Genomic DNA, 12,527 nt, shown 5'->3' with positions numbered 1-12,527 from the left:
TTGGGTAGGGCTGGGTGCAAAGTAAGCCTGTTCATTGGGTTTGGGTAGGGCTGGGTGCAAAGTAAGCCTGTTCAGTAACTGAAAGATTCTATTATTATTATTACTATTTTTATTACTATGACTATTGTTTGTAAAATCTAATGTGGCTCATTATTCTTTTAGTGATTGACAGCCTTGAAGATACAAACAAACTATTTCTATAATAAAAAGAATGCTTCTGGGCCTCAGTTAACTTATCTGTGAAACAGGGATACTAACAGACTTTGCTCAGAGATATAATGTGAGAGTTCAATGAGATAATATAGATAAAATGTTTAGCATAGTGCCTAGCATTATGGTAAGCACTCAAAATTAGTGACTAGGTGTACAAGGCTTGTTCTAGAATCCCCAAAAGCATAGCTCTCAAAGCCACAAACTAGATGTGGCCACCACCCTATGCTTCTCTCTTCCAAATACTAGGATAGCTACCAGAGGAAGCAAAGGTGACCAGCCAAGTCACCTTCCTCCCACTCTTGTCTTCATCTCCACTTGAGCACTTTACTCCCAGGGGTCCCTGCATGCTAGCTGGGTGGCCATAGGAATCGTATTAACTCTTACATTCCCCACCTAAAATAATGTCAATAATAGGAATGCCTTCTCCCTAGAGTTACATGAGGACTAATGAGTTATGTGTGTAGTGCTCATTATACAGCATGTACTCAATGTGGTGTTATTTTGTGCTATTATTATTATTACCTGCCTGGTCATATCATTACTATCTCTGATACTCTAACATCAGATCATGGCAGAAAGTCTGGAAATCACAGGTTTAGAGAATACAGAACAAGAATGTCAGGTCTAGCTAGGTTTTATTACTTGTGTGACATTTAAGGGGCCTCAGAACTCAGGTAGATTCCAGTGGCTTTCAGTGATCTTACTTTTTCAAAAGCTTATTCTAAGCCTGTGCATACATGGGCAAAAAGAAGGGGGGGGGGGGGGGGTTTGATTCCCTGATTATCTTAAATGACATTCGGAAACAGGGTAATAATGGAGAACTGAATATATAGAGGCATAATGTACATATAGGTAATATTTGCTTTCTGTGTTATAAGGTTCTTATCACATGGCCAAGCGAACATTACAGTGAATTTGAAGCTGATTGGCTGAAGAAGAGATGCTTTTCACAGCAGGCCAGAGAGAAACTCCAAAGAGAATTGTTTTTTCCAGGTAACCTTGTCATGGTTTTCAATGTCGTTTAAAACTCGTGTGGGAAGAAATTTGCTCAGAATCAAATTCAAACCCTTTGCTTCCATTAAAATGCTATGGTAATTTATGTGGAATGTCTAATGACTTACCAACAGGGATTATTTTGGATAGTGATGAAAGAAATATAGATCCATCCTAGACATTCTCAAGAGACAGGAAGGAAATAAATACAGCAAAGTTGTATCCTTGTCATATACTGTGAAATCTGGCACAGCAGATATTCCGAAAGTGTTTGCTGTACAGTGGCAGAACAAACCAGAGTTGCTCTTCTTAATAATTTGGCCCAAGCCCGGAAAAGCACCAAATCAACAGAGAAGGAATTCCTAACCTAGTGTTATCCATGACCCCCATGATGTGTTTATATGAGTGTCTGTGTGTGTGTGTGTGTGTTTGTGTATGTTTGTATATGTCTGCACAGCATATTTGCTTGGGGAGAATTTATATGAGTCTCAAAGGAACCTGTGACCACAGGAATGTTCAGGAAATCTGCATTAATGAATGCTATGGAAGAAAAAGAAAAAGACTTCATTCTTGAGCAGAGAGACAAAATAAAATAAATACTAACATAGGTATTTTTAAAGTGTGACTTTTAGGAGATACACAATAATTACCGCTCAAGAAGAAGCACTAGAGAGAAGTGGGGAGTGTTAATAATTCACTCTCTGTGTATTTTGAAGATTTGTATCAAAGATTATGTGGGGCAAAGGCAAATTCTAGAAGCATGATGATTCTTACGTATTTTCTAGAACCTCAACTTCTACAAACACGCTAACAAGGAAAGTTTTCCTGAACTCTCTTTTCCATTGTTAACCGGAAATATTGGACCTCTGCCTCTTTGAGCAACTGACCATGCTCCTTGAATTTTGTAACACCTCTCCAGGAATTCTGGGTCATATTCCAAGATAGAGATAGTACCTTACTTCTTTCAATTCTGAGCATCTCAGATGTGTGCGGTAACTCTCCATGCTTTTAAGTGCTAGACTTATAACAGTTTACTGGGTATGGAAATGTTACTAATTAATTGACTTCGACCACACAGCTTGACCTTGTCCTGTGGTTATCAACAAGGTATGACTGTTCCTTTCAATTCAAGTATAGGCAAGTCTTATTGAGAACTAGGTCCCCAGCAAGCTTTTCTTGGTAGATATAGTGTCTGTCTGCAGACTGAAGGGTCCTGGGTTTGATTCCAGTCCTGGGCACATACCCAGTAAGGGGGAGGGTGCAGGAGGCAGCCGATCAATGATTCTCTCTCATCGTTTCTATCTCTCTCTCTCCCTTGCCCTTCCCCTCTGAAATCCATAAAAATTTTAAAAAATAAAATAAAATAAAAGAACCAGGTCCCTCTAGTTGCCTTAGCCTCACCATTCAGACAACTGACATGATTTTGTTCCAGTGCTTTCTGTCTAAACCACCAGGAATCATTTTCCTCTTTCTCAAGCCCAGCCAGCTGGCAGAATCTATATGGTTACCGGGGAAATATGTTTTCCCTGCCTTCCCCAGTAAGTGCATTGCTAGTTACTTCACGGACTCTCCAGTTACATAACCAAGTAGCAATTGGGTCAAATAGCAGAATCACAAATGTATTATTATTTTTTTATTTATTTTAAATTTCTTCTGGCACTCAAAATATTTATTTCTTTAACCATGTCCTGATTTTGTAATCCTGTTGGATTTTACTTTCATTTCCTTCAGGCTCATCTTTTAATTATTTCAGGGAATAAAAGCCAACTTCTTATTATTACAGCTTAAGCTTTTAAGCATTGTAAAAGGATACAGCCACCCCCTCCCATTAATATTGCTTGACAAGCACAGTTTATAGCTTACATTTCTCAATGCTATCAGGCAGTAGCAAAATGGAAATGATACTACACTCCGTTAAGTAGTGGAAAAAGCTGGTCATACAGCAATCATGAATAATATAAGGAAAACTGGCTGCTATTTAGACACTGGAAAATATTTTAATGGTTTAGAACAAGATCAGATTTTTGAAATATATTCTCAAGCTGTGCAATCGGTGGGTTAAAGAATAAATTAATGGGCCATTTTAGAGAGTATTGCTTTTATGGCTTTTTGCCCGTAAAACTTGACACATTATTTTACTGCCATTGCATATTTTCAAACATTTGTGCTCCAGAACATGTAAACAGACTCAGTGACATTTGTGAAAGGCCTTTGTTAGGTTTTCAGTCCTCAGTGGCAATCCCTCCTCTTCTGCACTCTCCTTAGAGTGAGGAGAGCCTTTTAAAATCTGGCGTCAATATGCAGACCACTTTCCCTTGATCTTCCCTTGGCACTGGATGTGAAACTCAAAACTGAAGAGACAGATGATAATCAGCCAAAAAAGGCTTTTGTCATGGGACAGGCACAGCTGGGAGGAAGACGTGGCTAATAATCATTCCTCACAATCTCCTCTCTAGTGGCACATAGATTGGGTACCCATTTTGTGTTAGAAGCTCTTTAAGGAAATACCAAGTTTAAAAAAAAAAAAAAGTGTGGATTCTGTCCTCCAGGATGTACCAAGTCTAGGAGGGTGCATGAGCCATGGAAACAAATAAGTAAAGTACATTAATTTAAGTCCGTGACGGCACACATGAAAGGATAACTACAACATAGAGGAAGGAATCTGAAGAGATGAGGAAAGAGTCTCCAAAGGGAAGTCATGCTTTAGCTGGGTTTTGAAGAATCAGTTTGTCAGGCGAAGATAGAACGTGAGGAAATTCTCAACAGAGAAAAAATTTCACACTAAAATGCAAGGCTGCACTATAACAATGGAAGCATATACATTTTTTTAAAAAGTGTCTAGAGAGAAAGTGAAAGAGTGCTATCTGTCAAGAATGCTCTTCACCTTTGTAACACAGGTGAAGATAAGGCTTTGGAGTCAGTAGAGCTGTCTTTGACTCTGCTCTGTGAACTTGACTTAGTTTCATAAATGATCTGAACCTCACTTTTTTTCTGTGTAAAAAAGGCAGTCCTCTCAGTTTGGAGATATGAAGAATAAATGATAAAATGCAACTGCTGGGCTTCACACAGTGCCTGGACACAGATCTCAAAGCCTGTTAGGTCCTTTCCCCCCTCCCTTTTTCCTCCAATTCAGAGAACCATGAACTTGGAGCAGAGGCATAGTGAAGAGCATTTGGGTGAACAGGATGAAAGAGAAACAACAGTATCATGGTAAGATCTTATGTTAGACTTTCCTTACATGAAAATAATCATGTTATATTTCTGATTTAAAACATGAGAGTGGCTCAGGAGTGAACTATTGGCCTGGAAAGGATTTTGGTCATTCAGACATTGGTTCAAAGTCTGGACCAAAATTTTACCTTACTGGCAGATAGTTTGAAATAAAGTTAAGGATGGCAGTGAAAAGTCTGATCAACTATAAACTTACTTTCAATCTGTGAGTTAGAAATGTTTGCTGCAGCTGGGATGGCCAGCAAACTTGAGAGAAAGTGGCTGTGTTATTTAGTGATAGTTAAAGGATTTCTATAGATTAAAGTACCAGCAGATATAGTTCATAAGCTAAATACTTGGATGAAATAAATTTCAGGCCCAAATTAGGCACAATGCCATGACTGTACACAAGTAGATAATATCAATAAGGAAGATAAAGGAAAGATAACTAAAGAAAAACAATATGCTCATACAGGAATCTCCAAACTCTTACTTCAATAGGGCATAATGGGAGTTTCTACCTCAGAATAATGTGATCGAGCAAAAATATATGATGAACAGCCAAAGAGGGGATTTATAAAATAATATACTTGGAGCAATAAGAAAAAAAAAAAAGAGAGAGAAAAGATAATCCTCCAATGAAACTCAATGGTTTTAGATAATCCTGCTCCTCACACAGTCTTTTCCATCTCAGTTGAGGGCAACTCCATCTCTCTGGTAGCAGAATCACCCTTGATTCCCTTTTATCTCTTATACTATACATCCAGTATCTCAAGAAAATCTGTTAGCTCCATCATCAAAATAATTCAGAATCCAATCGAATCTTACTGCCTTCACTACAACTCTCTGAACTACCACCATCATTTGCCTTTTTTTCCCCTCTATCACTTTTCCTCTTCTATCACCAATCTTCCTCCTCACAATTTTAAAGAATTTATATATGAATAGAATATTATCAATTCATATGCCTTAAGAAAAAAACTCTTTTTCATCTGCAAGGCAAGAATTAAGTACAAAGACAACTTTCTAGTTCTGATTACCATCAGTGTCATCAATCTGTTTGTATCCTGGAATTAATGTGTCATTTTATCAATATTTAATATATTCAGATTTTAAAAAAAAAGCATTACTCTATATAAGGCACTGAGCTCAGTACTTTATATTTATTTCTCAATTTAGCCCTAGCAATATCTTCACAAAGGCTGCATTATTATTATAATTATTTTACACATGAGGAAAATGAGGCTGATAGAAATGAAGTAATTAATCCAAAATCAAAGAGACAAGCACTAGCAGAGCCAAGATTTAAATAAAGATCATCTGTTCTATTAAATACCGTTCATGCCCCCCCTCCCTCTTCTGTGTGGTCACAGCAGTTTGTGTGGGCTCCTCTCTCAGTGTCACTGCAGTTATTGCAATGAATGGTCAATGTCTAAGCATTGACCATCTCCCCCACTAGACAGTTGGAATCTAGGAAAATATTTAAGATTAATGACCATTTATTGAGCTTGTATAATTTATTATGAATTTATTCAGCAAATATTTATGCGTGTTTACTATGTACCAGGCACTGTCTTAGGTGCTGGGGTTGCAGTGGTGAACAAAACAGAGGAAGGCCTTGACCCTAAATAGTTTACATCTTGGTAGAGAAAGCAATAAACACATTTATAAATATATCTTATACTACATCAAGTGGCAATAAAGACATGGGATGCAGGCAGGTTGGTGAATGTGATGGTGGGAGTACATGGAAGGTTCTTCTGAGTCCTTCTGTGTTTTTACTGAAATATGAAGCAAAGTTGTCAGCTGAGCATGAGTAGGAGAAGGAAGTGTGGGAGATTTGATGACAAGAGAACATGAGAAACTGTCAGCAAGAAGAGCATAAGACTTCACTAGAGATTAGTGAGCTTGCAGCAAGATCAGACATCATAATGTGTTTTCCTCCAGATGGTCTGGTTCAAGTGCATATTTAATCAAGTATACAATGGTGAGCTTTTCATAGACATCATCTCATTTAACTTTTAATAGCAACACTGCAAATTGTTTTCATCTTGTAACTTCCAGATGAAGAAATTGAACTGAGAGAATAGATCAATTTTTGAGGGTCATTAGATGGGAAGTATTAGAATTCATATTTGAATCCAGATCTGTTACTTTTGAACCTTTACTTAATAACTTTGACACAATATCCCTATCAAATTGGACCAATATCTTCATCTCTGGGTGTGCCTCGTACATCCTCAATGAACTGCTTTGGGAATAACTTACACTTCATCTGCTAAATGCCCTTGTTGCCTCGTGTGTTCTTCCCTCAATGACTTTGAGTTCCTCCAACAAGCTAAGAGATTCCCCATCTTCCTTTTGCCCCTCCCACCAGGACACTTATCTCCTTGCCTCCTTGACCTAGGCATGACTGGCTTCTCTCACCACTCAGGATATGACTTAAAAAGCATCCCTTCGGCTAGTCCTTTCATAACTGCCATGTTAACCCACCAGCACTTGCTGCAATGTGCACTTGTATGTTCTTATATGTTTGTTTCCCTGTTTATTCACTGTTTTCCTCACAAGGGAAGCAATCACATCTATTTCTATTCACCCATGAGATCTCTTTTGCCTCAGAAGGCTTTCAATAAACATGTGTTGAATAAGTGAAAGGTCACTTCAGCGTACTGTGAGAAGCACTGTAACTGTGGTGTGTATCGGGGACCAGAGAAGACAGCCAGCTCAACCTCTCTTGCAGATCCTGAAGGAGGCACAGTAGAGGCTGCCAGTGCCCGCCCATAGCCCCCAGCACTCTTCCTACACTTGCCAGCAGCTTCGTGCTGCTTGATTGCCTCTCTGCTGGAAGGTTTCTCTGCCTGCGAGTACAATTAGCCAGGACACACGAAAGGCCAGAAAGACCAGGACTGAGGGGATTCCCTGCCCCAGGGTGGGATAACTCTGAAGTGTATTCTACTGTGTTTCCATGAATTCTAGCAGGCCAAGCCCTGTGGCCAAAAGCAGTAACCTGATCAGTAATACACCTTCCTCCTCCTAATAGCGCCCCCAGGAGAGCGCTTTAATCAATTGCTCGCATTCACATCCTCATCTCAGAGTCAGAAGATTTTTAATCGAAGTGAGGACACGTGACCAGAATCTTGAAAGACGCGATGAGTTCACTAGACAAGAAGTAAAAGCCCATCCACAGGTGGATGGATCCCCTTAGCGCAGAGAGAAGAATCAAAGCCCCATTTCCACTCGGGTGTCTTAGGGGTCAGATTTTTGTGTTAACTGGACCCCTAAAAGGCATTTGTAGGAAAACACGGTAAGTGATTGGCTGTTTCAGAGCCAACAGCACAGATAGGCGCAGGCGATGGGAAGGCCCTAACCTCCTGAAATAACACGTTGCAACTCGGCATGTCGTCGCGCTCACGAGTCCGTAGCTGAAGCGCTTCTTTGTGCCTTTTCCTCTTCTGAAATAGAACTTGGGATCCGGGAATGTGATTCATAACCCCAAAAAGGAAACCTTGTACAAATGGTTTCTTGAAAGCCAGCCTGTAGCCTGTTCGTAAACTTTATGATGTGTGAAGCACATGTTCAAGGAAGTCTTTATTAGCGGGCCCATAAGTTAAATTAGATGGGGTGGTTCATGCCTTAAATACTCCGTCATTTTCCACCCTGTTTATGTATCCAGACCCAGGTGGGACATTTCAATTAGCTTTCAGGGTATCTGCCTGATAAATGATTTACCCTAGTCAAACGGGGTTTCTTTTGGGCCCCCAGGAATCATGGTTTACAGTTGGGGGAGACTGAAAAAGATGCTTCTAAATTACATCTTCAATATTAAGGTTTCTGTGGATTTCAGAAAATGTAGTTTATCTTTCATGGGTTTGATAAAAATACAGTTTATCTCTCATGGAAATGTGAGTGGCTTACGTTCGAACTGTGATGATAGATTTGGAAACTGGTGAGTCACAGTGCTGTTTCTGAAAGTCACCCTTAGCGTTACAACGTGGATGAGAGGCTCATGCTAGGACACAGGTTGCACACGGGGCTGTGGCCCTCGGCCGCTGATTTCTACGACCAGGGCACACCACAATGAGAGCTATAGCCGGAACACTGCAAACTTTGTGGAACTTAAAAGTCTTTGTAACCACACTCTTGAAAGTGAAGTCCTGCGGCCTGGATTATTTATAGTTCACACTGCACTTCTATGGGACTGATGATAACCTTGCTTAATACCCAGTATCTTTGTGTGAAATTGGTTAACTTTATATATGCAGAGTACAACCGTGATTGAAAGACTCTAACTCCTTCTGCAGTATTCAAACAAAGGGTATTGTGTGTGTGTGTGCACTTGTGTGTTGGCAAGCATGCTGTGTGTGCATGTTATTCTATCATGGGAAAGTGACTCACGTAGAAACAAATTCACTGAAACATGCTATAAATGTATGCAGATGTATTTAGTGTGTGCCCAAAGCAGATGCTTCTGGAATCCCCCAAAGGATCAAAATACAAACTCAAAGTTTTAAAAACATTTACATCTAGTGAAATTGTTTTTCCAATCTCTCTTTATTCTATTTCCTGGCCATGGTCACCAAAGCTCTCTGGAAAGTGATACTGGCCTCAAGTAAAACCAAACTGACATGGATCCCTGAATTACAATGGCATAAGGTAGAGGAGCCGGCTGATTTTGAGGCCGTGGCTCATTTCACAACAGGTGAAAAGCAATGCTGTTTAGAGTTGTGCAATGGAGCCTACTCATGTTTTCTTCCGCATGTAAAATCCTGACGAGGAGCCAAGGTTTATCTTTAAACACCCATGCTAGAACAAGTTCAGACAGTGTTCCTTATTGCAAACTGCTCTGCTTTCTTATTTATCTAGTAGAATCCTTCAATAAGGGACAGTAAAAGCTATGGACATTCAGGCATGGAACATAAAAATACATGGGATGACAGTATTTCAGGGCATCCAATGTTTATTTTATGTGTAGTTGTTAAAATTACAGACTTTGGAATCAGTCACCTAGATTTGACTGACTAATTATGCAAATCATTAGCTACAGGACTTGGATCTCTGTTCCCTTCTTTGTAACATGAAAATACTGAAAGCATTTCTCACATATATTTATCATGGACATTAAAGGAAGTAATATAGAGAGAGCACCTTGCACTACTCCTTATACCAAGAAAGTACTCAGAAATTATTAACTATACTTATATTATTATTATTATTATTATTATTATTACTATTATTAGTCTACTATGTGTCAGGCACTGTTCTAGGCTTCTTGTATAATCTCACTGCATTATTAATAAAAGACTTGCAAGGTAAATATAATGATGGCTATTTTACAAATTATGAGACAGATGTTCAGAGAGAGACCAAGAAACTAGCTGCTAAGAGGTAAAAATTAATACCTAGAACCAGGCCTCTTTGCCTCCATGCACTTTACTTTATTCATGTCCTGTCTCATCTACTAGCAGTCACATATAACTACTTAAGTTTAAGTTTAAATTAGTTAATATTAAATTTTAAAACTTAGTTCTTTAGTTCCACTTGCCATATGTCAAGTCTCCATAGCCATAGGTTGTTGCTAGTAGCTACAGTACTGGGCAGTACAGCAGAATATTTCTGAGTTTTCTCAGAATTTCTGCTTGGCAATACTGCATCTGGAGAATACCAACTTTCCATGCTGCTCTGTTGTCACCAGGAGATAAGATTTTCCTCTAAACATTATAATGAAGGTTCATCAGTAAACTAGTTAACAGTTTGTAATAAAGGTAACACATTTGCTATACGGCCAAGTAGAAAACTAATCTAACAGTCTACCCAGCAATGAACAACAACCTGTCCTCAGTTATATCATCACAGTGTCCAAGAACTAAGAGATCCTCGGTTGTGGTTTAAATCATCTTGTTGGTCAATAATGAGAACTAATGATGACGGGAAATCCTAAAGCCATGGGAAGATGCCAGCTGAGTCCCTAACATCACATCTGCCTCTAAGACTCTATGGGCCTGTGCTTTTCATTTGGGGCCTTAAAGCAGTTTGAAATATTTTTCAAGTTTCTAGATATGGTTTACTTAGGGTAAGCTTTGGAAAGAAGAGATGTTGATTTGTTATTTATGTCCTTAACACTGACGTTTTGCCCAGGAAATGTTTCTCCTAACTGGAAGCCAAATGACTTTCCTAGTGAGGCAGCCAATAAGCATTATTTATGGCATGTATCACCTTCTTTCGGCAGACTTTCATGATTGGTATCAGATATTACAATCTGGAGACTTTAAACAAAAAGAGCAAGCGAAGCAAACAACCACATAATTGAACATTCACAACAAAGTCAAGTAGAGTGCCTCTCTGAGACCTTTGTGGTATCTTGAACATATTTCAATCATAGAAGGGGTGGGGAATGTCCTGCCCATGGGCTGTATAAGGCCTGAAAAATCATTTGGTCTGGCCCTGCCAAGGCATGAGGGGAGTTTATTAAATGTTTGACCAGATGTAGCAGGCTAATTTTTAAGTGGATAATTTTGTATGGCCTGTGAATGATGTTATAAATATCCGATGGCTCTTGCCAGATAAAAAACATTCCCCATCCCTAAACTATAGCCTCTATCATATTGTCAGTTCCCAGGTCTACTTCTCCCATAGACTATGTGCTCCTTAAAACCTACCACCTATCACAGTACCTTGACGTGGTAAAATATTAGGCTTATTGAAAAGATAAACCAACAAATAATTGTTGAATCACTAATATAATTAAGGAATACCAAGAACTTGTATGTTAAATCAACCTCCCTCCCTCCCCCCCAAAAAAAAAATAAAAGTATGATCATTACTTCCAAACCTTCACATGTTGTTGTCTGTTATTACTTTAGCCAACTTGCTTTGGCATAATACAATATGTCCCATGTGCTGAGCTGCTTCTCTTTACTAAAGTGATTTGGTTAACATTACAGTTAAGGTTGTCTCAAGTGTAAGAAGCACTTGATAAACAATGCTTTAAAAAAAAAAAAAGAAAAAAGGAGCAGGTAAGGCTATTATCTTTTCAGTTCTATTGGTCCCAAAGAGAGAGAAGAGTTAAAAGGAGAAATTATAAAAGAAGAAGTTAAGAACCAATGGCTGGATATAAACTCGACTTCTGGAGAAGATACAATAAGTTACTTTGGCTTGTGGAATGTATGAAATACTAAGCAATATTAACACCCAAAAGTATTAATTCAGCAACCTGGAGGAACTAATTAATAGGTTTTAATTTAGGCCCCAGAAGTTCTGCCTCATTATGCAAGCTATTATGCATAATAACCCAGAAACTTTGGCAATATATGCATGCATAGTCTGATTGGGTCCTCCCACAGACACACACCTACTCATCTCTGTGAATGTCCTTCTGCCACCAGCTGGTAGAAGAGCAGGAAGTGGCTCCTTGCACTTGCCTGCATCTTTTCACTATCTGACTCCTAAGAAAGCCATGTTGACATTGAAGGAATGATTTGCACTCTATAGCTACTACCAGGCAACATTGACCCATTCCTCATTCTTAAATGGGAGGAGAGTGTTAAGGTTGTTTTCTGTAAAGTGGTGTTACAGAAAAGTGAGGCATTGCTTAGATATTGAGATCATAATTTCTCATTCTGCCAATTGTTAGGAAAGTTTTACTTCCTAAGGTAAATTCATTCCTGAAAAAAATAAAGGAATCAAATGGATTGGCTCAAGTTAAGTCTCTCCTGAATCAGTTGTATTGTCTGAGTTATTTCCCCTGGCAAAATTCCATCTACTTTGTGCTCCACCTCTTTTGGGAGATCCTAGTTCTCAATCAAATTGTTTTTTATACTTATTTTCCTTTCTGTTGTTGTTTTTTTTTTTTTTCTTTTTCTTTTTCAAGCAAACATTTTATGAGAATTTAAGATAAAGAATCAAAGAGCTAAGGCGTGCATTTGACTATCTCCTGTGGCTTTGTCACCAAGGTGTCTATGCACCCCAGGACCACACCTTCCAACTTCTCTTCCCACTGCCAGCTTTTGCTGACTCCAAAAGACAATGCAACCCCAGAGAAATCATCTTATCAGACAAAATAAAAAAGAAGGAACTGTACCTACCACGAGAAACAGTCCCCACACTGTCAAGAT

At 38.9% G+C, this 12,527-nt stretch overlaps 1 protein-coding gene across 5 annotated transcripts in view; it reads left to right on the top strand.

Annotated features, from left to right (window-relative positions):
* Positions 1–12,527, top strand: part of BBOX1 (gamma-butyrobetaine hydroxylase 1) — a 53,095-nt gene that overhangs the window by 10,156 nt on the left and 30,412 nt on the right. For all 5 annotated transcript variants that reach the window (XM_036427627.2, XM_036427625.2, XM_045577681.1 and 2 more), the window contains one exon: positions 1,092–1,206. In XM_036427627.2, coding sequence (XP_036283520.1) covers positions 1,092–1,206 — 115 coding nt within the window. The remainder of the gene's footprint in view (positions 1–1,091; positions 1,207–12,527) is intronic.

This window comes from Pipistrellus kuhlii, unplaced genomic scaffold (genome assembly GCF_014108245.1).
Source record: "Pipistrellus kuhlii isolate mPipKuh1 unplaced genomic scaffold, mPipKuh1.p scaffold_m20_p_9, whole genome shotgun sequence".
NCBI lineage: Eukaryota > Metazoa > Chordata > Mammalia > Chiroptera > Vespertilionidae > Pipistrellus > Pipistrellus kuhlii.
The sequence above is the reverse complement of the archived record's forward strand: the minus strand, read 5'-3'. Positions and strand labels throughout refer to the sequence as shown.